This window comes from Melospiza melodia, chromosome Z, assembly GCF_035770615.1.
Source record: "Melospiza melodia melodia isolate bMelMel2 chromosome Z, bMelMel2.pri, whole genome shotgun sequence".
In the NCBI taxonomy this organism is placed as follows: domain Eukaryota; kingdom Metazoa; phylum Chordata; class Aves; order Passeriformes; family Passerellidae; genus Melospiza; species Melospiza melodia.
This window is the reverse complement of record NC_086226.1, coordinates 19,127,158-19,154,606: the sequence shown is the minus strand read 5'-3', so window position 1 is coordinate 19,154,606 and position 27,449 is coordinate 19,127,158. Positions and strand designations below refer to the sequence as shown.

At 36.3% G+C, this 27,449-nt stretch overlaps 1 protein-coding gene across 1 annotated transcript in view; it reads left to right on the top strand.

Moving 5' to 3' along the window:
- ADGRV1 (adhesion G protein-coupled receptor V1) overlaps positions 1-27,449 on the top strand; it is a 275,529-nt gene that overhangs the window by 95,263 nt on the left and 152,817 nt on the right. Inside the window, exons 63-79 of the mRNA XM_063181284.1 lie at positions 1,112-1,250; positions 1,389-1,574; positions 1,839-2,071; positions 2,568-2,716; positions 2,810-3,008; positions 3,342-3,558; positions 4,675-4,914; positions 6,289-6,438; positions 7,287-7,760; positions 8,468-8,611; positions 9,847-10,018; positions 10,398-10,533; positions 12,141-12,988; positions 16,551-16,668; positions 17,535-17,706; positions 21,877-22,119; positions 26,606-27,013. Of these exons, the coding sequence (XP_063037354.1) occupies positions 1,112-1,250; positions 1,389-1,574; positions 1,839-2,071; positions 2,568-2,716; positions 2,810-3,008; positions 3,342-3,558; positions 4,675-4,914; positions 6,289-6,438; positions 7,287-7,760; positions 8,468-8,611; positions 9,847-10,018; positions 10,398-10,533; positions 12,141-12,988; positions 16,551-16,668; positions 17,535-17,706; positions 21,877-22,119; positions 26,606-27,013 (4,228 nt within the window). The remainder of the gene's footprint in view (positions 1-1,111; positions 1,251-1,388; positions 1,575-1,838; positions 2,072-2,567; positions 2,717-2,809; positions 3,009-3,341; positions 3,559-4,674; positions 4,915-6,288; positions 6,439-7,286; positions 7,761-8,467; positions 8,612-9,846; positions 10,019-10,397; positions 10,534-12,140; positions 12,989-16,550; positions 16,669-17,534; positions 17,707-21,876; positions 22,120-26,605; positions 27,014-27,449) is intronic.

Here is a 27,449-nt window from a genome sequence, read left to right as displayed (position 1 = left end):
AGAAAGAGCAACAGCCCAGATTCAAAAGCTATGAGACCCCACATTTGGCAATTTATTGAGTATTACATTTTATCATAACTTCTATAATCAGTACTATTTTAAAAACTAGGTGATTGGTTTTAAAGAAGGGTAGAATATACCATGTGTGTATCCTTTCAGTATTAAAAGAGAGGTCCAAATATTCCTCTCTGTCTTCAAGTTATTTACCACATCGATCCACCAAAGGAAAGAGGATCTTAATCAAAAGAAAGGGGTAAGAAAATGTGACATTCGAAGGTGCTTTGTGCTTTCTAGAATTTGATTCAGGATTTGTGCCTGAATAGTATTTCAGCAAATTGTTATATTCTAGCATAAACAGTGTGGGAATGGGGATTTTAGTGGAAACAATATGCAATTGTTGTATTCAATCAACTGAAAACAGAACGAAGAGTTTTAGATTCTTAGAAGAATCTTCTAAGAGCATTGGAAAAAAAAGATTATGACACTTCCAGCAAATATAAAGCAGCAGAACACCTTCTGGTACTGGCCCAAGAAGTCCAAAAGACAAAACAATGCCTTGTGCAAGAAGTAGTTTAAGACTGTGTTATGTGCAGAATGTGCAGACAATTCTTTACTGTGACTTTTCCAAGCATTATGTTATTATAGGGTTTTAGACAAGTAGCAGACAGAACATATCACAGAAAATCTCAAAGTATTCTAGTATCCTACATCTGCCTTATAGATCAAATTGCCCCTGGCATTACCCTGACATCCAATTGCCCTTCTATTTTGCATATCTATCTCTGGAAAAGCAGAACAGAATGAAGAGAAATCAGTTTTCAGGCCCCATCTTTGGGCTACATATGGAAAGAAACTTGAAAGACCTCTTCGTAAAAATACAGCTGGAGATTTCTCCAAACACAGAGAAATAAAAGAGAACTTTAGATATGTTTTGAAAATGCCTGAAAAGGGAGTTCTTATGTTCTTAATAGTGATTAAGTAAATTAAAACTCAAGCTTTCATAGTGCTGATAGCATTTCTTCCATGCACAACAGTATGATATACTATCTCTGTATCTCATATTAAATAATAAAGGTAAAAATAAAATCTGTGTTTGTGTCCTTACCTGCAGCCTGGTACGTGGCCCAGGGATTTTTGGGGAGATCATAATATATTGGAATATAACACCTCCTCATCACACAGAATTTGTTGAGGTATCGGGGACCTTGACCATGCGGGATAGGCAGTCTGCAGCAGTTGTTCTAATACAGGTATATGAGAAATCTGATCCCAGTAGCTATTTCAAGTACATCCTTTTATTTTCTGAGGATCTTGGCTAAAAATTATTTATATCTCTCTCTCTGGAAATGGTTTAAATCCTTCCAGCTGTTGTTGGTTGTTTCCTGTAGGCTGTAGATGACGACCGCCCTGAGGAGAAGCATTACTACCAGTTTCAACTAACCAGAATCAGTGACGGAGGACTCATAAATGAATCTAGCAGCCAAGCAAATATTACCATGGCTGCCAGTGATTATCCATATGGAGAGTTTACATTCTCCCATGAACTACTGCAAACAACAGAAGATGAAAAATGGGTATTAGATTAAAATTCTTTCCTATATAAAATCACTGATAAATATCAACATTATTGCTAGAATTATGTTCAACTTTAGAAAGAAAAGAAATCAGTCCCTAAAGTGACTGTGGCTATCTGTTAAATAGCATGTATGCTGTACTTGATAAATCATATTGTTGTTACCTGACAGAACCATTGAAAATATGACTTTAGAACATCTTGTAAAGGCATCTGTAACAGAAAACAAAGCCATTTTAAAAAGAAAATATTCTCTTTCCCTCAGGTTAACATCACTATTGTGCGTTCCAAGGGATCCTATGGCAGAGTGCATCTTTGCTTTCAGATAATAAGTGGGACTGCAGAGGAAGGAATAGATTTTACTCCCACAGTAAAGGAAATTATGTTTGAACCAGAGGAGGAAAGTAAAATTATTTGGATTGAAATTCATGATGATGACTTTCCTGAAGGTCCTGAATACTTTTCATTGGTGATTACTGAAGTGGAACTCCAAGGAAGGTAAAGTTAAAATTTCCAGTTCATTTATTACAAGGAGAAAAACAAACTAGAAAAACAAATTATATTTGGATTCTGATCTACCTGAATAAAATCACTGCTAGACATTTTTTCTGCTTTACTGTAAAATTTTGTAAGACAGCTAAAATTGTAATCATAATAGAAAATGGATGTATGGTAAATCCATTTATTTTAACATTAATGTAAAGATATTGCTGATTAAGATTTAATAAAACTTAAAATCCATACATTAGATACAAATTGCCAAGTTGCAAGAAATGTCATAAAAAGATGAAATGAGAAAGAACAAATTAAATATACACGTTTCTAGTAATAATTCTTGCAAACATAATAATATGAAGAAATGTGAAAAAAAATCTTCAGTAGTAACTGCCAGAAAATAAAATTATTTGCAGTAATTAAAAAATTGTCACACACATATCTTTATACTTTCACAAGAAGTTCAACTTTTACGGATTTTTTTTCATGCTCTTGCAAGTGGATTTGATTTTACTGTAAGAGAGAATGGTCTACAGGTGGATCAACCTCCAATAATAGGAAATATCTCCACAGTACGGGTCACTATTGCAAAAAATGACAATGCTGAAGGTATAATAGAATTTGATCCACAGCATGTCCTTCTACAGGGTAAGTTTACCATAAGTTCTCACTATATATTGGAAGATAAGGCTTTGGCATGAATTTTGAAATTACATAAATTTTTCTCAATTATTTTTATAGTGGAAGAAGATGCTGGATTAATCATGATTCCTGTTTTGCGAAAGCGTGGAACTTATGGCAATGTCACAGCTGATTTTCTTTCCCGAAGTATTTCTGCGCTTCATGGTGTTGACTATGTCATTCATAATAATACTGTAATTTTTTATCATGAACAGAACCAGTCTTTTATTTACATCTCTATTATAAATGATGAAGAAAGGTAATTACATTTTCAGATATTTATTCACCAATTTACTTTTGATTAAGTCTTTTTTAGCATGCACTAAAAAATCTACCCATATGTGTGTATAGAGCTTGAATTGGAAAACACATTTCTGCAGGCTAAAAAAGTCGCCTAAGTGAGAAAATCATCTAAAGGGGACAAGAGAAGATGCTATATTACAGTGACATAGTTCCTGTTGAATAGTATACGATCATACATGCAATCAAATATGATTTTAAGTTACATTATAAGAAATGTTGGCGTCAACAGTACTGCTCTGAAGCATAAAATATTTTTCCATGTCTTTTCTATTTTTTTTTTTCTATGCAGTGAATTTGAAGAACAATTTGAAATCCAACTGACAGGAGCTACTGGTGGAGCCGTCCTGGGGCTCCACCTGGTGACCCAGGTCACCATTGCGAAAAGTGACTCTCTCCAGGGCATGGTCCGATTTCTCAACCAAAGCCAAATTATTCTTCCAAACCCTGATGTAACCACAACGGTGTCCCTGGTGGTGGAAAGGACTGGGCAGTTGGTGGAGGCACAAGTGGGTCTTGCCTGTAAAAGACTAAAAGTTTTCCAGTGACTATGTCAAAAAGCTCCTTCATTGTGCTTTGAGAGCTTACTTAGTAACTTATTTCTAATAGTATAATTACAGCTTTTTATTAAACATGAATTGCATGTAGCTGCAGTATAACAGAAAGTGTTGTTACCTTTTTAAAATCCTCTTTCTTCTCCTGCTTCCCTTCTTTTATTATGTTATAGTGCATATTGTTTTGAACTAGCTCCTAATCCCACAAAAATTATGGTTAACTTCATGTGCTACTACTAGTTTAATTTAATTCAGGAAATTGCTTACTATGAGTTTTGTAGAGTATTTTTTTACTCTATACAGGCCACTTATAAAGTGGAGATATAAATATAAAACATGGTGGGCCTTTGACAGTCTTGTCAAATAATTGGAAAATTTCCATTATGAACCATGAACTCTTCTTCTCCATATATAAAAATTGCCTCAATCTTTGACTTTTTCTAGAAGTCATTGGAGAAAAGCAGAAAATACTTAAATTAACAAAATAATAATTGTAAAGTCCTGAATATAACCTCCTTAAAAGCAATCTAATTTGTGGGAATCGCTGGAAATGCTGTGGCTTTTAATCAGGCTGAAGAAATTTGAATGATTCATAATTTTCTTCATAATCTGAAGAAATTTTCTTCATAATCTGACTTTTATAATAAAAAATATTTGTCATTTTTAGACTTGACATCACATTTCAAAGGGAAATGGTTTTGATCATGAGTACTGATGTGGGAAGTTTTGCAAAAGTCATGAAAGAGAAATAGACAGTGGCCTTTGTGATTCTTGCTATATGCTAAAGAAATCTTAGTTTCTTTTCTATTACTAACATCTAGAATTTAATAAACTGACATTGTGACTAACACTTTAAAGTTCCCATTTGTGAATTGACATGTTTACTTTTTCAAAGGCTTCTATATTTTGTCCCATAGAATTAATTATGACTATTTTGTATCCTGTATTAATAGCAAAGATTTAAACACAGCTAAGTACTTTTGGTACTCTGTCACTTCTCCTTTTGGGATGCTGTTATAATATAAATCTGAAACTGATTTGTATTATAACTGAAACTGATGTCTTCCACAGATTTACTGGGACATTTTGGGACCCAATTCAGAAGAGATTTTGTCTCCTCTGAATAATGACATTGGTGATCCTGTGAATGGAACATTCTATTTTGAAGAAGGAGAAGGAGGTCTGAGAACAATTAATCTGCAAATCTATCCTCATGAAGAAGTTGAAGTTCAGAAAACCTTCATTATTCGACTGAGCCTTATGAAAGGTGAAACAGAAATAGATTCTAAGGCAAACAGCATTACATTAATAGTAAGTTATCACTTTTCTTTCTTCAGAGATTTCTGTTGATATTGGTATTTATAAATGCAAAGCTTTTAAAAATTAATCCCAATGATTAGTCATTTGGCTTTTTTGACCTTTTTACTATTTTGATATATTATGTTCAATTCTGAAAGAAAAAGGACAGAGAATCTATCAGTAAAAATTGGAATAAAAGCAGTGAGCTGGCTCTCGTATTTGCAGTTTTCTATAGTTCTCTTTGGAGAGAGCATGGACTGAGCCCACATTTCTATGTGTCAATATGTTTATCATCTGCTGTGTTTTAAACCCTGCTGGAAATTAAACCCCTCTCAACTGCTTCCCTTCTCCTACCCTCTCTTGTGAGAGGGAGACAAAAAGCAGCTTCTAAGTCAAGATAAGAGAAATTTACTTAAAAACACCAAAAAGATGAGAAGCAAACAGTAACAGCAACAACATTAATGACAAAGGTATACAAGAGAGACGGTGAATTACGCACAAAAAGGTGCTCACTGCCAAAGCTCCACCAAGACAAAGACAAAATGCCTTTATCCCCTGAGCAAACAAAAAACTACGATGAACTAATCATCCACACATACTGTCGTCAAATGCTGAGACAGTGAAAATCAATGATGGACAAACTCTCCAGGCTAGACCACTTGGGCTGCACCAACCATCATTGTGTGTGTGGTAGGTAACAGCGATCTGGACGTGCCCACACAGCACCAGGCTCTCACCCCTCAGAAGCTGCAAGTAGGACATTGTCACTCTTGACCTCTCTTCAGAGGAAGGGAGAAGGTCTGGCCTCTCATAGTAGAAGAGAAATGCAGATGTTTTTGAGAGTTATCACAGACAAATCAGTGCTCTAGAGATACTGCGACTAAGGAAATATTTATAAAGCTGCTGTAAGAAGCCGTCAAAAGAATCTCCCCTGGAAATGGTATTTTTTAAATTACCTGGTCTGAAAGACGTTGATGGAATTAGCTCTTACTTCCACAGTCCCCTTCAGGAAGTCATGTTGCCCCAAATCCTTTTTGCATCTAATGGTTCATGGAGATGGATGTGGATGAGCTCTCTCTCCCATAGTTCTGAGTTTCCTGTTAGTATTAGAAGAGTTTCTGTATACTAATTCATGGTGCCTGAGCATTTCCTGCTTTAGAATCAAAATACTCAAATGTAGCATTTGAAATAAAACTTTGTTCTTTTCCTTCTTGGACAGGGGAACTGAAAACTGAAAAAGAGACATTCGAAATTTTCTCTGCTGTTTTTGGAACTAACAGATATATGCCCCTGTAGCATCTAGCAGTGAAAATATCAGTAGGTTCAACAAGAATACAACTCCCACTACATTTCTAGTTTTTTAAATATTTGTTTACCTTTTTACAGATAGAGAAGTTTGGTGATCCAAATGGAATTGTACAGTTTGCTCCTGAATCATTAACAGAGAGTAATTTTGCAGAACCCTCAGGAGACGAAGGGCCACAAAATATTACACTGTTTGTCAAACGAATTCAAGGCATTCTGGGGAACATAACGGTATTCTCACTCTTTTCCTAATAAACAATGTAATCTGAAATCATCCTTGATTTCAGGTTGAAAAATATCTTATTCTGTGCCTTTCAATTGCTTGTTTCTCAAATTACTTTTTTCATGTTGCCTTTTAGACTGAATTTAGGAAGGGCTTAGTCCTGGTACTTGTGGTTTGGAGAGTAAAATTCAGTCTTCTCTGGTCAGGGGAAATAAAAGAAAAACAATAGTGCTCTACTGCTCTTGCTTTCTTTCTCTCCCAGTTTGCTTTCGATGGGAGAATAAGAGACAATACTTTCATAGTGAGTTGATTTTGATATCATTGCATTTTGCTTTTTTAGATGGAATCAGACTTCCTCATACTTTTCTGAACCACCAATGTCAAAACATTGTTTGTTACCTAAAGTTTAGAAGTGAGTGTTTTAACAGTAACTCATTTAATTTAAAATAAATTGATCAATTAATAGAAGCATCTGCTGTGTTTAATGAGAGTTCATTCCTTTCTTATGTGAGGAATACTGGAAACATAAAAAACAGCAATGGTATTTTGGTGACAAAAGAGAAATACTTTTTGAAAAATGTTCATAAATTCCACATAGTTTTACATAAATCTTCTGAAACTAGACAAAGGAAATATTTATATTCTTAACACTGTTACTGAAATAACACACTCTTTTGAAAGATAGTCTGTGTGATAGCATATTCTTCCTATGCATACCCAAAACAATTGTTATTTTAGCCATTTAAAAGCAGTCTGTTCTATATCTTGTCTATACTGAATCCTGAATTTGCAAGTTTCTGACTTCGGAAATTATTTTTCTTTCTTTTAAATTTTGCATTTTCTATACTAATTTCAGGTTTACTGGGAAATATGTAGTGAATCTGACATCACAGGTGACTTTCTTGAGACAGAGGGATCTGTTGTCATTGCTGACCAGCAGAGTACAGCTGAGATAATTATCTACCTGTTACCTGATGATGTTCCAGAGCTGGATGAAAGCTATGAGGTACATCTGATTTCAGTGGAAGGTGGAGCAGATTTAGACCATGAGAAAGGAGTTTCAAAGATCACAGTGTTTGCAAATGATGATCCTCATGGAGTGTTTGCCCTGTACTCTGATCAGCAGTCAGTATTGGTAGAAAAAGCCCTGGATCGATATGTTCAGATTAATGTGACTCGGCATGCTGGGGCATTTGGAGAAGTGATGGTTGAGTACCATGTCCTATCCCCACATGAGGAAGCACTAATTAAACCCGGGAATGAGGTGGGATTCCTCAAAATAGAGGATGGTGCCAGCTTTGGAGTAAAAAGAGTGCCAATAAGCAACCAGGTGTGTATTACTCTTTTAGCTCCCATGATATCTGTTGTTTTCTCTTGTTTTGTCACAATACAAATAAGATTAAAAATTCTCACTAACATCAACTGTGAAGAAGCAGAAAAGAGAGTCTTGGTGTTATGAATTTCCTCTTTATGGAGTAGAACTGGAATAGAAAATCAAATTTTCTGACAGTAATTGCAAAATCACTGTTATGGATGTGTTCAAATATTTTAAGTTTCCTTACATTGTTGTTTTGTGTTACTATGAGTTCAATATCTTATTATTTTATGAATGCAAATATTTTCTTAAGTTTCTTTGGATTGTAAATAGTGATCTGTCATTTGTGACCAATGAAGATAAAGATAAATATACTTGCAGTCTCCTTACATTCTCTTACAACCATCTTAAATATTTTTAATCCTAAAGATTAAAATCAAACCAAAGGCAGCCAGTGTGTCAAATGCAACTTTTTAAAATGGCAGTAGTTGCTTTACAAACTCATATTCCAGCAAGCTGCTGACAGACTACTTTCACAATATTGATGGCTTAACTGTAATTCTTTGAGAAACATAATCAATGAAACACTTGTCTTGAAAATGCTGCTTTGTCTGTAAACAAACAATAATCTGCTGGTTGCTTTGTTAATTATTTGCACTGTTGGATAATATTTTTAGTGGAATTAAGTTTCTACCTTTTTAATGAAATTCTCTCTCCCAAAGGCATTTATTTTACTGGGCTTGAATTTTACTCTGGAACTTACTAATGTAAGCCTGGTTAGGGGAAGTGCCAAGGATGTGCCTAAAATATTAGGAATAGCAAAGTCTGCTGTGCTGCTTATTCCTGAGGAAGCTGCCAATTCACAGGTCAGTAGCCCGGTTGTGATGTCGTGTTCCTACCACAGAAGAGAGGTACACTTCACTACAGAAGATACCTGTTCTAAAAGTCAGTGAAGTTTTCATTGTAATCAATATGATGGAAGAGATCCTTCCTGTTATTGCTTGCACTGTATGTTTTTATTTCCTCTGATAAAAATTCTTATAGAAACATTTTAATACAATTGGAAAAGGTGTCTTCACATGTAAAATGTAAGTAGTGTAAGTATTTACATGAAAGGGGACTTAAAGGAAAATAAGTAAATCTGGACGATGTTTCTATAAGTACTGCAACCCCAAAGCAGAAAATAGCATGAATTCAGTATTATGTGCAAAAAGTGATGGAATATATGTTGGGTGTTAATGCAGATGTCCGTAAATTTGGTAATCATTGAGTGATAAATTTTCCATTTATCTATTTTGTATGAGAGTGAGAAAAGATAATTTTCCTACTTTGATATGGTATATATGCTACCATTCCATTTTTTTATGTCAGGCAAAGGCATTTAACTCTTAAAGGTTTTAACTCTTAAATTTTATTGAAGTTTTTATTTAATGATTTTAATTATCTTTAAGAATTGTTGTAGTTTTTAATTTACAATGAAACTTAAGTCAGCTAGTCTTTCTGAATACAGTTTTCAGAAAGACTATTATTTACCATATACTACTATACATCCATTAATCATTGATTTTTGAATATGCAAATTGTCTTCACTCCTATTTGCTCCTCAGAGAAAAAGCAAAGTAGATCACAGTAGCAAGAATAATTTTGTGTACAATGTCATGCGGTAGCAACTTGCTTTTCAATGGATATATAATTAATACCTTATTTTAGACCTAATTGTATGTATATATCTATATATGTAGAGAGAGAATAGTGCAGTTATTACCTGTGAGCACTGAGGGCAGGCTGGATTTATTTTTCTTCTAAACAAGAGACACAGATTGTATTCACTGTTTTCAGTAATGAAATGTCACTCATACTTGGTCCTTTTCCCTGCAATCTAATTGCCAGAAATCTAAAATTTGCAAGTGTTATTAAAGAGTTTGTATGAGCTCTTTCAAGAGAGCATATTTATATGTCCGTAGATAAGTGCACATATATTTATCTATATGCATGCATCCTTATTGTAAGATGCCCATTTTACAAAAGGTACTATGCTTTCACGTATGTTATTGTCTATTTTTTATTCCGTTTTCTGATAAAATCTACTATGTTTTCACAGGTTGGCTTTGAATCTGAGATATTACGACTTACAAACATTGTAGCAGGGACAGGCCATGCTGTCATAACCAGAAGAGGAGTTTATGGCACTGTTACAGTTAGCTGGATTTCAGGATGCCCACCAGACCTAGTCACTGACTCTGTTAAACTAGGCAATATTACTCCTCCATTTGGTGAGTAATTGCTGAAACAAGTTATATACAGCTACAAGGACAACAGCTATGACAGTTGCCTAAGTGATGATACCACCTTTTAGTTATTTGTACCTCTGCATGTTTCCATTATTAATGAAGAGTCATTAGAATGAAATCGTGTGATCCAATTTTTATCTGTAAGGGACATATTTACTTTATGAGAAAAAAACAACTTTTCTTTATAGACACAATGCTATGCCCCTGAAGGACAGTTTTCCATAGGAAAGACCCTTATAATGAAGATTTTTTTACCTCAGTGAAATCGAATTGTGACTAAAGTTCCTATATCAGTATATTTCCAGGTAAAAATAGAATTCCTGTTTAGTGATTTTGACTGTCTCAATCATTCTCCTTTCAGGTACTGTTGTATTTTCCTCTGGGGAAAAAAGTAAAGTGATTTCATTTCAGGCTACTCCAAGCCTAAATAAATCTGAGATATTTGCCATCACTTTAACAGCAGTGCACAGCAATGTGTCTGGTGGGGCTCGCCTGAGGTAAAGATATTATTTACACTTTTGAGTTGCACTGATGCTAAAAGAATTATGACATGTATAGGGGAATATACCTCATACAAATCCCTATTAAATTATAGGTAGCTAGCAAATTTGAGTTTCATTTTTGACGATTTCTGTGTCTTGTCTCACATGGAAACAAATGTCAGTACTGAAGATCTGATCTGTCTGAAACTGAGGCTTTTCTTCAATTCCAGTCTGTTTCCTGGCATTGGGATCTGAGGTACCTAGAATGTGTCTAGAATAATGGAGACAGTTAGGAAAGACAATTAGGTTGAAGAACCAAGATCAACAGTTTTAACCAGAAAGCTGAAGAATAAAATGAACTGTCAATTTTCAATGTCCCTAAATATCTATATTTAGAAGATCTTAGATGACAAACATTATTTAAAAGAAATCAAACAAAATAAGAAATGCTCTAAAAAGGACTAATTTTTATTACACCCCCTTTTTATTCTGAAAAATTAAAACATTACAATCAATGTAGTTTTTTGACTCACTTAAATTGTTATCTCTTCTTCAAACTATTTTCACTCTTCCTTGTTGAAGATGAAAATGTATAAAAAATGGAGCGACACTGTGACACTGTAAGGAGAAAATTTATTGGCTTCACCATATTAAAATTGAACTGGCAAATCTGAAGGAAGTCAGGAGTCAGTCAGATGCCTAAATTCCTCAAACAGACTCTCCTAGGTTTGTCCCTCCTATGAATTCAAGTCCTCAAGCACATATTTACTTGTGCAAGTCAAATACCTTGAGTGTATGAGAATAACTTTTCCTAGAAAACTTAAGACTGCATCTCGCATTGATTGCTTTGATGGTTTTTTGGCTTCCTAAGTGGTGGAAGGATCTCATCTGTTAGCCAAATCCGCTCACTCTAATTGTGCCATTTGGTAGCCTCTGGCACTGAATAACGGTAAAGTTCTAGAGAGAAAGGGATGACACAAGATTCAGCAGAGTCAGTCTAATATTTTGTAATAAGAAGGGAATATATTTGATATGAACAGAGTAAATCTTAAACTGAATTGATAACAAGACTCAGATCTGAAAAAAAAAAAAAGTACTTTGGGTAATATTGAAAAGATGCAGTATTTCAAAGCTGTACTGTATCTTTTAAAATAACTTTCTGTCCTTCTCCAGCTTCCTGGCTAAAACTGTAAATCTGCTAGCATCTGTCTACTTCACGGCTTGCCGTTGGTACAGGACGTTTGTTCAGTGTTTAAAACCGGTATTATTTGTAGTGGCTATATTATATTCCTGTATTATGTTCACAGTAGGAAGATCTACTTTCCTTTGCCTCTCCATTTTGTCAGGAAGACCATATTTTATGTATAATTTACTCAGTATCCTGTCCTGACTTAAGATGCATTAAGCATGAGGAGGGCGGCTCAAACACTACAAAAACATTTTTAGGGAACCTCTTTATCTCTTGCTTTGTATGATTTCTATTTCTTCCCTCTACCATTGCACGTTTTTTAATCTGCTTTCTCACAGCCATCATTGATTGCTCACTGAAAATTATTATGCTTGACTGTTTTGCTTTTTATTACTTGTATTTCTCTCACAATGTGATATTGTTTCTGTTTCAGATCAGGATTTACGATAGCTAAAATTGAACCAATGGGGATTTTCCAGTTTGATCTTAACTCAAGATCAGTTTCAGTTGAAGAAGATGTCCAGGTAGTCAGACTATATGTCCAAAGATTGTTTGGTTTTCAAAGTAATCTTACTAAAGTGACATATCAGACCATTCCTGGAAGTGCCAAACCACTAGAAGACTTTATACCCATCTACAATGGAGAGCTTATGTTTTTACATTTTCAGACAAATGCAGTGATAGAAATATCGATAATTGATGACACTGTGTCTGAAATACAAGAATTTTTTTTTGTAAATTTGACTTCTGTGGAAATTCTGGATGTTCAACCTGCAAACCTTGACTGGAGTCCCCGTTTAAATCCAGCTTTCAGTGTTGCAACAGTTAATATCCTGGCTAATGATATTCATCACGGAATACTAAGTTTGGGGCCAGAGTTTATTTATGTTGAAGAAGATACAAACAACAATATCTCCAACACAGCAGTGCTTCAGATCAGAAGGACCAAGGGATTTACTGGTGATATAAAAATTACCGTTAAAACCTTTGGGGGAGTGAGTGCGCAGAGTGCAGTAGATTTGTATCCTTTTGGAAATGTTTATGAAAAAGCAAACTTCACATGGGCAATGGAAGGAGAAGATTTTGAAGAACAGACAATCTCTTTGACTTTGCTGGATGGAGAAATTGAAAGCCAGGTGTCCATAAAAATTTTTGATGATGATGAGCCTGAAGGACAGGAATCATTTTATGTTTTCCTCTCAAATCCTGAATATGGAGCTCAGATTGTGGAAGGAAAGGATGAGCACGGATTTGGTGCTTTTGCAATAGTAATTATTGCAGGTAATATTATTTCCCCTAGGAAATGAGTAAATATATTTCAGTTAAATTACAGTAAATAATTAATGTTCTCATAGCAATTTTCATGTAAAATTGGAATTCTATATGATAATAAGCAGGGTATTCTATTCCTAAATCTAACGTTTTCCAGATGAGAGGAAGCATCTAATGCACAAAGCCCCCTTAGCATCCCTGAGCAGTGTAACTCAAAATACATCTATAGGTGCTGCTTATCTCTGTTCTTGTTCTTTATGAAAGGAGAACACTGAGTGAAACATGTGTGTGGTGGGTCAGAGACAGTGATGACCACACAACCAATGTTCATGTGGCAACAGAGAGTGTTTAATGGTGCAACCCCTCTTTATAAATGGGATATTACTGGATAGCTCATTAGTCTGATCTTTTAACATGGCCCAGGTCTCAGACAAGTGAGATATCTGCAGCTTGGAATGGAATGTAATTGGTTGAGATTCCTGTCTGTCAGCCCAGGGGCCAGTTTATGGAACCAGCTGGGTTTCTTATTTATATCTGAATTAATTGCCCACAGCTTGTACTGTGACATACTGTGACAGCTGAGCATGACTGTTTCTTTAAAGATGGAGTAGCATTGTAGGCTCATTTGGTTTTTTGCTATTTTCCTTGTTCCTGGGATGTGAAATTCCCACCTCAGTAGATCTGTGACTTCCAAATTCAAAGAATAAGTGGGATACTTTATGCTACAGACCCGTGACTATGAAAAGAGTCATCAAGTAACTTAGGGTATGAAAATGGAAGTGTCCAAGAGAACCTGTTATAGAACTGCTGGGCTTCCATTGTTAGTTCACAGTATTGTACAGATGATTTCTCACAGTACTCTAGTGCTGCATTCAGACCAAAATATTTTCTAAAACTGTAAATACTGACTACTTATTGACAGTTTATGGCGCAAAAAGATCACTGCCTTTTTTTGCTGGGTTTGTTTCTAAAGACCAGATGATTTGTATTGTGCCACTTCAGGTACTTTGCTTTCTCAGGATTCAGAATATTTTAAGCTTCTTTTACTTTTTCATTTACCTGTTTGTTTGGTTTTTTTTCTCCTTTTCCTAACTTAGTCTGTGAAACATGATTTTGAAAAAGAAAATATCATGGGACATTTGAATACAGGAAGACATAGTTCCTACTGAGACCATAAGATTACCTAAAAGAGGAGAGACATAAAAATTTACTGACCCATTATTTAAATAATGCATTGTGGCAGCAGTGCTTGATGGGAGACAGTGGGTATAGGTTGAAATGAGATTTCATTTGAGCCTGGGTATTTTTTTCTATTGTGTACAGAGAGCCAGTGGCACGGGTTGCCTGGGGAGGTTGCATGGGCTCCCTTCGTCCCTGGAATTTTTTCAAGCCCCAAACCTCTGAGACATATGGTCTGGTTTCGGAAATAATTAATGTTTGAGAAGAGTGTTGGACTAGAGACTTCAAGGGCCCTTTTAACCTGAATTATCTTATTCTGTCAGGTGTATTTCATATACTTTGTGTTTTTAATTTAAGTCTTTTTCTTTTACAATGGATGGAGTTTGTACAAAATAGAATGAACAGCTTCTGTTTTCATTCTTTGCTACGATGCAGTTCACACCTGCAGTGTAATCATCTTCTGCTTCTGGGGATGGAGGACAGGAATTGGCATACTCAGTCAGCAAGGAAGAGTTTTCCTTTCAGTCACTGTGCTACTGTGAGAAAGTGATGTCAGAATTCTAATTTCCCCTAGCTTTTAAATATCCTGTCAGGCTTACCAACTGTATATAAACCAATCTAATATGCAATATAGATGAAGTTTTAGAAAGAAATTGGGCACTGGAACAAATTTTAGGTTAACTCAGTTTAGTCTAATCAAGAAAATAAGGTCCAACATTATGGGAATGTTGTGTGTTTAGATAGTCTTAAGAAATCAGTGTGGGTATTGAGAACTAGGATTAAACTGTGTTGCTGGATGAGTGTAGGAAGCAACCAAGATCATATACAAAACTAGATCATATTAAACAAGTTATCTTCATGTGCATTATCTGTAAAATTTTCCGTGGAAGTAACCAGTGCCCTGGGTATTTATGTTAATGGTCGTGTTGCTCCACCCACACCTGTGAGGATAGGCAATGACTGGAACAGGTCAGTGTGGAAGAAAAGTGGGTGACAGGTGGAAAATCTGAGGGTCCTTTATTCTTCTGCTGCAGTAACAAGAGTGCTCCCAAATACAGCCAAACACTTACGACCTGGAATAAGGGGTGATCCCTATTTATAAACACTAACATGGAAAGTTCTAGCAACATTATAACCAATCATAACCAGGCAACATTACCCATATTAGCATGGTAACTCTCCTGTTCAAACAAACTTAAACTCTCCCTAACTTGACACAATGTCCCTGAACTTAGGGTGTTGCTTTCCATGGTCTCAGGTTGATCCTGGCTATGGTTGGCTGGCTGGCAAGCACAGGCCACTGGACCCCCATGTTTAATTGCAGAAGTATGTGTATAGACATGCGTTGCAATTTGTATTGAATACCACAGCTTGTATTGAATACCACAGAAGTGTATTAATATGCTCTAGAGTTATACCTACAGTACAAATTTCCATGAAGTTGGAACATGAGACAACGTATTAAGGTGAATGGTTAAATAGTTGTTCATGTACATAAGCAAACACAGAGTTTCTGTTCATCTTATTATATATATATTGACTTTTAGTAAGTACTAAGTGGAAGTAGATTGTCTTTTCAATTATAGAGTAAAGCCATCACTACCTGCCAGGAGAAATCCTTTAGAAGCAAGATTTGATCGGGCACTGTGAAGACATTAGTTTCATCTCATTACAAAATTCATGGGAATTTTTATCTTCCAATGCTGTTTTTCTGAAGTTACTTGCATTCCCCTCAGAAAAATGTAGTGTTTTGCAGCGCACAATTTCTACATATAGAATAAAGATGCAAGAGAAAAGATGATGTAATCATCTATGAAAATTGATGGGTTCAACCACATCATGGATAGGATGAATAAGAAACCTTAAGTTACATCACTGGAGGCCCATCTTTATCACATTATGTACTTTATTTGTTGAGGCCCATTTCTGTTCTGACACAATGTTTTAAGATTTATGATGAATATAGCTGGAGCGAGTATCTCATAAGGGCATTATAAGCAAGGCTTTTGAGATTGTTCTGGAGATTGCTGTAACACTTAGTCTCTTGAAGTCAAGGGACATAGAATTCAGTCAGTTTGTTGAATGCTGCTGAAAATACAAGCTTACATGCAAAAATGGTGCCAGGACTCTCATAAGGAATTTACTTCCAAAAGCAGTTGTTATTATTCTAGTGATTAAAATAAAATTTAGAAACTCTAAGTTCTAAATTTAAAAATCTAGAGTGTAAATTAAGAATAGAAATATTAAGAGAATTGAGGTGTCCTGAAATAGTACTTTACAGCATGCTTTTGATATATGACTAGAGTTTTAACAGTTGTGCATATTAAAAGTATAATTTACTCTCAGCTTAATTTTCTGGCTTTTTTACTTTCATGGACTATTTCTTACACAGGAAGTGATCTCCAGAATGGCATTTTGGGATTCATTCCAGAAGTACAAAGTGGCCTGATACTTGATGAAGACTCAGAAAACAGAGAGGTGTTGCTGACTGTCGCACGGCAACCAAACAGGTGCAGGCAACAGTGGATTCCAGTGCTCTTCCTGCACTCCGTAATATATTGTCTTGAATCACAGGAGCTACTGTTAGTGGAAGACGTTTCCATCACAGAGTTTATAATAAGTGTTTCCCTTTCAGCTCCTTTAATAGCTTCACAGATTTTGGCAATGGGGCATTTAAGTTGTGAATATAATTAGGTCTGTCACTTTATTGGTATAAAGCAGAAACAGGAGAAAACTCAAATGCTTACCATTCTATACTGTGAGTCAGCAAATGTGAAGGTTTTGCTTAAGGTAATGTATTTGCACTGCTAAAGGTGTAACTCCAATTCTCACCTCTCTGTATAATGTAAGTAGCTATGAATACTACAAAAAGTAATTAAGAAGTTCTGTGTCAGTATGCTTATGTCTTCACTTTTTTCCTAATTAGCACACACACATATATATATATTATACATTTGTGTGTACTTTAAATAAATATGCTCAAGTATGGTAAGTTCCTTATACTTACAGGAAAGACTAAGTCTACCTGGCTTTCCAGGCCAATGGTTACTATAGTATTAATGAAAGTACTTGGGCAACCCTGCTTTCCAAGTGTCTCTTATTCAGATGATTGCGTGTTATCTGAAACAAAAATTAAGAAGAATCTGGGTTCCTATAATTGCTTTATTTTCTTCTTCTGTTACTTTGTTTTAATAATCTAAATGAATATTAGAGGGAGAAATTTAAATTAAAAGAGCTATTTTTTTCATTGTAAAGCATTGATTCCATAATGATAAGTTTTGAATAATATAAAATGTATGTTATATCTATGGTTTATGTTTCCTAAATCTGTTGTTCTCTCCTTCAGTACATGCATACTCTTCTCTTTTGCTTATAGGGCTTTTGAAGATGTGACAGTCTTCTGGCGTGTGACCTTTAATAAAACAGCTGTTGTGCTTCTGAAGGATGGTGTGAATTTGGAGAATGAACTTGTATCTGTGCTGGGAGCCACAACCTGTGTGGCAGGTCAAACAATGTGCAACATCTCTATTGAAATAAAACCTGATCATGTAAGTAATTATTACTCTTCATGTGCAGCATTGAATTGCATTTTGTCGAGGTGAAAAAACTCCTCTGATCCAGAGGAACTAATACTTAGTTTGAAGATAGTAAGTTGATATCTGCTTGACTTCTCTGGAACATGTTTATTTATAGTCTTCTACTGACTCCATTGTGACTGATAAATATTTGGGAAGGAGATGAGTATTTAGTTTGAAGAGTAAAGTACAGTTCTTAGGTTTTTAAAAAACAGTAAAGAAAAAAAATGGAGTTGTTTCAATGAAATGTTTGATCATATACTCTCATCCTTTACACAATAAGATTTTCATCTATCAAAGCATTTCTTAAGGTGGTTGATGGAAAACATTCTGTAAGTAATATCTCATTGCACAAAAAAACCATTGAGTCTTTCTTTTGTGTGATTTTATATTCCTAAATCTAGCACAGTGATCCCTGAAAACTCAAAAAAACTGCCTAAAAATTTCTGAGTATCTAAAAATCTGTCTCTGTTCACATCTGGCTTTTGAATACAGAAGTTAAATTTAGGAGCCATCATCCACTAAATTGCATTTGTCTAAGTCTGACAGCCTTGTGAGAGTCAGCTGGCACTCTAAAATGCAGACATGATTGTATTAACACAAAACACAGTATTCAGTCATTTTTATTGAAAAGACAAGGAAAAAATATTTTAGTGTGAATACCTAGGGGTTAGAGTAAGCCCTTGAGAAAGAAAGGAATAATGTTTGCCATTATTTTAAAGTTGGAGAGTTTTAAATATTTGTAAGAAATTATCCTAGCACCCAGGTGTAAGAGCCATAATGAGGGATGTGGGATTCCAGGCGGCTCTTCATAATGCAGTTTATTACATCCAATACATTCTAGTAGTCCAGGGTCGTGGGCGACAGAGCCTGTGCCTACACCTGTCAGCTCCAGCTCCAGACAAGCCTGAAGACCCTTTAGTTTTGGTTACAATGCATTATACACTTTTCTTTGCTGAGTATCTTACTACAGAAGAACCAATCTATACCTTAATTTTTACCTATAGCATGTCATAACTACTATAATTACCATATTCATGTTACTATTCTCTAATCACTAAAAGTTAGTACATTACAGTTTAAGCTAGAAGGTGTTTTTCAGTTTTCTTGCAGTGGAAAATTCTGAGACCTTTATTCTACTTCAGCATCAGCAGACTTGTTTGCCTGTGCTATCTTTCTGCTTGTTAAAAATAGCTTCTTGTTTGAGGTGGGTTTATCTTTTGCTCTAAGCCATAAAAACCCCTTCTAACTAACATACCCTTTGCCTTCTTAGTTATCCAGTAAGACTGGCTCAGCAATTCTTTTCTTCTATATCAAAGCTTACTTTCATTTCTATTCCTTTTTCAGATTCTACATTGAAAAATCTTTCTGCCAAGCATACATATCTGTGAGACTTTCTTGTCAAGAATGGGGCAAAGCTAGTAGCAAAGCTGAGGTCTGGGCAATGGAAAATTAGTAGATGGGAAGATTTCCATGTTTTCTTCTGACTCAGTTCTAGAAAATATTGCAACATGCTATATGTGTGGGAAATAGGGATTTCCTATTTAGGAGATAGGATGCATTCCCTTATTTCACTAAGGGAGCCATTTTCATTCTCCATCTTCAGATGTTATTTTTACATCACAGAGCCAATGAATAGGTGTATAGGGCACAGGCTGCCCTGCTGGGTAAACTGAGATTATGAACCTCTTTAGATCAAAGAAGTGATACCAGTATTTAATTACAGCAGTGCACAAGCTGCAGAGACATGCGGTTGTGCCACATGAAGCACAAGCTTGTGCCATCCTAGCAAGTGCTACCAGAAGGTTAAAGCTCCCCATTCATTCCAGTATAATTGTGGCTGTCATTAGTCAAGGACATTTCATTCAGAGAACCACTTAACAATTTAATTGAAAACATATACTATTTATCTCTCCAAATATTTCCTAATTCTTCTTCTGGTTCTTCTTTCATAAGTAAGCTTGTAAATCAGGAGTAAATGTATTAAAAATGATGATATAGCAAATACATTAAGTGATTTACATTTTTGAAGGATACATTCTAGCTTTTGTAAGTTTTACTTCTTCAGCAGTACTGAGTTTATTAGCTAAAAATCCTAAAATTAAAGTAGGATTTCAAAGATTTCAGAGTTGAAACACAAAGCCTTTTTATGTAGTAGGTTGGCCCTAGCTTGGTGCCAGGCATCCACCAAAGCCTCTCTGTCACTCCCTTTGCAGGGGAGCGAAAATATAGTAATGCATTTATGAGTTGAGACAAGGACCAGGAGAGATCACTCACCAAACACCATCATGGGCAAAATGGGCTCAAATTACAGATACTGAATGGATTTTTTGCTAACAATAGCAGAGTAGGATAATCAGAAGTAAACTGAGACCTTAAAACACCTTCCTTCCTCCCCTCCCTCCTTCCAGTTCTACCTCCTCCCCTCCAGCAGCAAATGGAGCTGCAAATGGGGGTTATGTTAATTTCATCACACGTTGTTCCTGCTGCTGCTCAGGAAGAGGAGTTTTTCCCCTGCTTCGCCATGGGGTCGCTCCAATGGGAAGCTTCTCCAACATGAGTCCATACCACAGGCAGCAGTTCTCCATAAACTGCTGAAGTGTGGTGATCCTTCTGTTGCCCTTTCAAGGGCAGGCTGCTCCAGTGTGGATCGCCCACATGGCCACAAGTCCGATCAGGAAGCCTGCTCCAGTGTGGGCTCCTTTCTCCATGGGTCTGCAGGTCCCTGCCAGGAACCTGCTCAAGTGTGGACCACCCATGGGGTCATAACCTCCTCTCAGGCATTCCCCTGCTCCAGTATTGAGCTCCTCCATGGGCTGCAGGTGGATCTTTGCATGCTTATGGATGTCCGTGGGCTGCAGGGGCCCAGCTGCTTAACCATGGACTGCAGGGGAACCCCATCTGAAGAACTTTCTCCCCCACACAGACCTTGGTGTCTGTAGAGTTGGTCCTCTTATGTGTTGTCACCCTGCTCTATTCTGGCCACAGTTATATCTGCATGAGAACAGGTTTCTTACTTCTTAAATATATCATAGGGATGTTCTGATTGGCTCAGCTATAGCCAGTGTCACGCCCATCTTGGAGCTGTTTGGCATTGGCTCTGGCAGACAGAACTTGTGGCAGCTGGGGAGAACTTCGGACAACTTCTCACAGAAGCCCCTCCTGTAGTTCCACCAATACCAAAACCTGGCTATAGAAATTCAATTTTAAAAATTGTAAAAAAAAAAAAAAAAAAAAAAAAAAAAAAAAAAAAAAAAAAAAGCTTCAGTGATTGCCATTTTTGGAATTTTAGAATGGAATTTTTGGAATTTTAAAATTTGGATGTCTAGTTTTAAATGTTACATTTGTGCTGTAGGTATAAAATAAAAGATGAGGCAGAGCATCATATTGTAAAGTTAACACTGCTACCTTATTTTCAACAAGGAAACAAAGTTCCACAGCCTATATTTTCAGAGTGAAATATTTTGCTATATGTGAAACATCACAAAAGTCTATCAAATGGTATTGTGTAAGCTCTGAGATTTAAATAAATTGAGTTAAGTGTGCGAATCTACTAAGTTTTTAATTTCTTGTAAAAACATGCATGGACATACTAGTGTCTAAATGCCTAAGTTGTAAATAAAGTGTTTTTCAGAATTTTAACTGATATCAGTACTTGAATACAGGAAAGTTATTATACAGATTAATTGCATTTTCAAAATTGCATACTTAATTCTGTGCAATATTTCCAAAAGGGAGTAGGATATGCCTTTTTGTAAGGTAAAAAGAAAATGAAAGAGCAAATTCTTCATAAGTCGTACATCTATGTAAATCTATAATCTGAAATATGGCACTTTTGGAGGGTACTGTCATTTATGTCAAATTTACAGTCACTATACCTGCACTATTTAAATATCTACTGTAATGCAGCAAGTTCTGTGTGAAAATCTGGGATTTAATAATTCTGCCTGACAGAGTGATGTTCATTGCAGTATTGTTTTTATGACATATTTTATTGTACTTATTGCACATTTCAGGAAGTGTGCTTGTGTAGTGTTATTAAAGTGATCCACTGTGCATACAATGTAATATATAAACATTTATTCAAAGCTGAAAGTTATTAGTAAGCCTTATAATGACATGAAAATCATCATTCACTTACAGGTTCCAGAATTTGAAACTTATATTTTTGTTGAGCTGTATGCTGTAAGCGCAGGAGCTGCTTTGAACAACAGTGCCAGATTTGCTTTTATAACTGTCCTGGAAAGTGATGCTCCTCATGGTTTGGTGTATTTTGCTCTGGGATCTCGATTTGCTGTTGCTTATAAGAAGACAGCTTTAATCAGTCTGCAAGTTCTTAGGGATTCTAGTACATCAGTAACTACAATGGTTACCTACAGTATGCAGGTAAGACTTATTATTATTTAATTTATTTTTATGTGTCTTTCTGATGTTTAGGAAAGCACAAACTTCCAGCTCTTCAGGGAGATAGTGAGAGGCTTCCCCTGGGAGAATGCCCTCAAGGACAAAGGAGTGGAACAGAGCTGACAGATCCTTAAGAAAGTCTTCTATAGAGCACAGGAGCTAGCAATCCCCAGGAGTAAGAAATCAGGCAATGAAGGCAGGAGACTGGCATTGCTGAGTGAGAACCTGCTGGTCAAACTAGAGAGAAAGAAACAAATGCACAAGCAGTTGAAGCAAGGACAGGTGAGCTGGAAAGAGACTGGAGATAGACTGTGAATGTGTAAGGAAGGTCAAGGTGAGGCTGGAAGTGAACCAGGCAAGGGATATAAAAATGACAGGGAGGGCTTGTTAGCCAGAAAGGTATGTTAACTAGAAAGAGAAGGTCAAAGAAGGTGTTTCCCCCTGATAAACAATGCTGGGAAACTGGTAGCAACAGATTAACAAAAGGCTGATGGACTCAACATTTTTTTGCCAGTCTTCTCTGGCAACCTTTTTTCCTGCACCTTTGTAGTGGGTGGACAGCAGGATGGGGCCTGGGAGAGCAAGTCCCTCCCACGGTATGGGAAAATGGGTCAGGTTTGTGACTACATGAGGAAATTGAATATTCACAGTTCTGTGGGACCTAAAGAGATGCATCCCAGAGTCCTGAGGGAATTGGTTGATGTTGTTGCCAATACAGTATCCCTTGTTACTTGAAAAGTCTTGACAATCAGGTGAAATCCCTGGTGACTGGAAAAGGAGTATTACTATATCCATCTTTAAAAAGGGAAGAGTAGAAAGGAAGACCCTGGGAACAGTCAACCTGTTGGCCTCCCCTTTGTGCCTGGGAAGATCATGGAACAGATCCTCTCAGGAGCTCTCATACGGCATGTGGAGGACAGACAGGAGCTTGGAGAGAGCCAGCACAGCTTCACCAAGGGAAAATCTGTTTGACAAACTAGTGGGCTTCTCTGATGAGATGACTACATCAGAGTACAAGGGAAGTGTTACAGATGTCATTTATCTGGGCTTCCATAAAGCCTTTGACACATAACTCACAAGATCCTACTCTCTAAATTGGAGAGAGATGGGTTTTATGTTGTATTTGAATAGACTGTTATTTGATGGATAACAAAGTGGTTGGATGGTCACATCCAGAGGGCCGTAGTCAGGGCCTCAGACTGTCAGTGACAAGTGGTGTCCCTCAGGGATCTGTATTGGGACCAGTGTTATTTACTGCCTTCATTAATGGCATAGACGAAGGGATCGGGTGCACCCTTAGGAAATTTGCAGATGACACCAAGCTGAGGGGTGTGGTTGACACTCCTGAAGGATGGGATGCCATCCAGAGGCACCAGGACAGGCTCAGGAATCTCATGAGGCTTAACAAGACCAAGTGCAAAGTGCTGCGCCTGGGTCAGAGCAGCCCCCAGTACGGGCTGGGGGTGAACAGATCGAGAGCTGCCCTGCCATGAAGGACATGGGGTGCTGGTGAGGGGCTGGACATGAGCCAGCCATGGGCACTTGCAGCCCAGAAAGCCAAATGCATCCTGGGCTGCATGCAAAGCCCTGCGGGCAGCTTTGGAGGGAGGAGATTGTGCCCCTGTGCCCCACTCTGGTGAGACCCCACCTGCAGAGCTGCCTCCAGCTCTGGGCTCCTCAGCACAGGAAGGACATGGAGCTGTTGGAGCAAGACAGGAGGAGGCCACTCAGTTCATCAGAGGGATGGAGCACCTCTGCTGTGAGGAATGCTGAGAGAATTGGGATTGATCAGCCAGGAGAAGAGGCAGCTTTGTGCTGACCCAATTGCAGCCTTCTAGTGCCTAAAGGAAGCCTATCTGAAAGTTGGAGAGGGATTTTTGGCAAGGGCAAGTAGTGACAAGAGGGAATGGCTTAAAACTGAGAGACAGTAGGTTTAGATTAAATATCAGGATGAAATTCTTTACTGTGAGGGTGGTGAGGCACTGGCAAGAGAAGCTGTGGATGCCACATCCCTGTCGGTGTTCAAGGTCAGGTTCAATGGAGCTCTGAGCAATCTGGTCTGGTGAAAGTTGTCTCTGTCCACTGCAGGGGCTTTGGAACTAGATGATCTTTAAGGTCCTTTTCAACCCAAACCATTCATAAAATCATGGCTTTTATGGTTCATTTTATAATTGAAATTAATTAAATAATAATAAATTAAATATTTTATTATTCTTCTTAAAAGTAATTATCACTGTGATTAACATTTTTTCAGGAAACAGTCAAACATTTGCTGAGCCTAGCTTCTTTGGTTTTCCATTATTAAAAGAAATTTTTCTTATTGCATTGTCAAGAATATTTTTTTTAGCAATATCTTTCAGTGGTCTCAAAGATTATGGTCAGCCAGGTATCTAATATATATTTTTCTTTGTTCTAAGGCTCTTGTGAGCCTTCAATTTTTGAGGCTTTTTCATCTGAAATTTTTATCCTGATGTTGTATTTACAAACTCCAGATAGCAGGACACTTGTTCTCTTAGGGTACAAAACTATTATTAGTACCAGAACATATATAGGAAAAGAGAGAGGAATTATTCAAATTTTATTCAATATTCTTGGAGAACTAAACAAAAAAATTATTCTTCTTATCAAAAATAGCATGTGCTAAAGTAAATTTTATCATCCCCATTGATTTTTGTTGGATCATGCCCTTTATGTAAAATAAAAGCTATAATCCAACAATTTTTGAGATGTTTACATCTGAAGCACAAGACTCTTCTAGCTGTTGACACTTTTTTCTCTTAAATGCATACCTCACTCATCATTATTGCAGCTGATGAAGTTCCTCCTTTAGCAGATTGCAAAAACATGATTCCTGCCACTTCCTTAGAATGTGTGAATCCACCAAGTTTACAATCATCAGTAGTAGTTAGCCTGACCAACTTTGAATATTTGCCTAAATGCCTAAAATCATTGTTATGGGGGTGAATTATTATATACTTACCCTTTATATTAAACTTACCCTTTATAATAAAAGGTTCTGCATTCTGTTGTTATATTGAATGCACATCTATTTTAACTATATAGGTTTACATTGTATTTCCATCCATTTATTATATAATAATTGGCCAATGTTTCAATTAGATTGTATGGTAACAAATTTTCACATTTATTCAACCTAAGAATTCACTATAATTTAGCTGTTAAATGGAAAAGAAATTGCTACTGTCCAGTGTATATTTAAGCTAAAATATAGTGGACAATCTCTTATCCATTTGTAATTTTTATAACCAACCTTCTTTAGACATTTTTTAAGTTTTGAGGGTGCATGGCCAAATACTGAAGTATTGGTATTATTAGGTGCTTTAAAATAAGAGGCCACAGCAGACAGGAAGGCAATAACTGGAAACTGATGTTTATATCTACCTAGATGTTTCTTAGACATTGTTCTTGTCACTAGTGCTTTTATTTTTGCTTATTTCCATTTCCTACTGGGAAGGGATAAACAAAAGGAAACTTCCCCCTGGAATTTTCACAGGTGATACAATCATGTCTACTGCAATTTTGAACAGGTACAGGCTGCATTGACTTACCAGGTTCTCCAATGAACTCAGAAAATGTCTGATTTATTCCATAAATAAGCTCTACTAATAAAAGCTAAATATTTTTAAAAGGGGTCTAGTATTTCACAAATAAAAATCCTAATTTTTTTCAGTAGGAGACCTTTACTTAGGAGTCAGTATACAAGCTGCCCTTATTAAATTAATATATACTTTTGAAGAAATAATACAGTTGAATAATAGCTCAGGTTAGTTTCCTCTTAAAGAAAGTTTATTATATAACCAGATGTAATGTCAAGGCTATTGCAAGTGACAAAAAGAACAAGACTTTGAAGAATGAAACAGTATCTGCAAACCTCATGGAAGGTAAAACCAGTGTTGCTTCAGAAGGAAATAAGGAATTACTGAATATATGTATTCTATAGCATTTGCTTTGCCTTTGTATTAAATGGATTATTCATCTTTTAAGTATGTATTCTGGGACTGAAAATGAATTGATATTGATTTGGACACAGATTTTCAAAACTTTTGCTTTACTTTTTAGTTTTCTACGTATTTGTAATGCTTTTCTCTACCCTAAAGTGAGGGACTTTGTGCTTCAGTCATAGTCTTACATCAACCATTCTGGAATTCACACATGTGCTAACATTTCTGTAGTATTTATTCACACAGCAAGTTTTGTGGTTTTTGTTCTGGAAAAGAAAGAGACCCTTTTTACTACTGACAATACATAATTCTTCTCCTAGGTTTGATTGATTACTAATTCAGGGAGATAATTATTTTAAATGCAATAATTTCATCACTCATAGCTGCTTTTTGAAAGAGGACTTCTTTTTTACACATTTTGTTTTTAAAGTACGTTCTACAGCAGGTGGTTTTGAACAATTGCATCTATCATAATGTTACCTAAAACTCTTTTGGTTTGTTTTAAGGAACTACAAAAACCTGAACCTATTGGACGGACCTTCATATCTCCAGCTGTGGCAGGACAAGATTTTGCCAGGTCTGAAGGTTTATTGACTTTTGAACATGGACAGAGAAATGCATTCCTGGATGTGACCCTGACTCCAAAGACAGGATCTTTAAACCCATTTCCTAAACGTTTCCAGGTTGTACTTTCTAATCCCACAGGCGGTGCCAGGATAGATGATGTGTATGGTATTTCTAACATCACCATTGTCTCAGATTTGGACTCCTTGCCAGTTTGGGGACTGATTGATCAACTGCATCAGCCTCTTGACGATGCCATTTTATACAGGATCCTTCAGAATCTGAATGTCAAAGTGGCTACAGAAACTACAGAAGAGCAACTTACTGCTGTGGTGCATATAATAGATAAGGTAAACACATCCTGTTTGTTCTTAAATGACTAATGACATTAATTAGAGTATAATAACACAACAAGACACATACACACACACATATATGTACATATACATACATACATATATATATACATATATACATATATATAAATATATATATATAAAGGCAGATCACATCCACAGCAGTGACTCAGAAGCACAGACTGTAAAAGTGGAAATTGGGAAGTCCCACAATCAAGGAAGGAGTTTGTCTACCACTAGTTAGGAGGTGGCAAGAAATCAGAAATCAAATAGATTGAAATGAGCAACTAGTATTAATTTTGCATACATACTTGTAGCTCTAGATTTTCTACTGCGCAATTTTCCTTTTGGTGCTGCAGTTTCATAGAGCTTATTATGTTTTCTTGACTCTTGGTTCATACCTTTGTTGCTTTTAGGCCTGGCACAATCC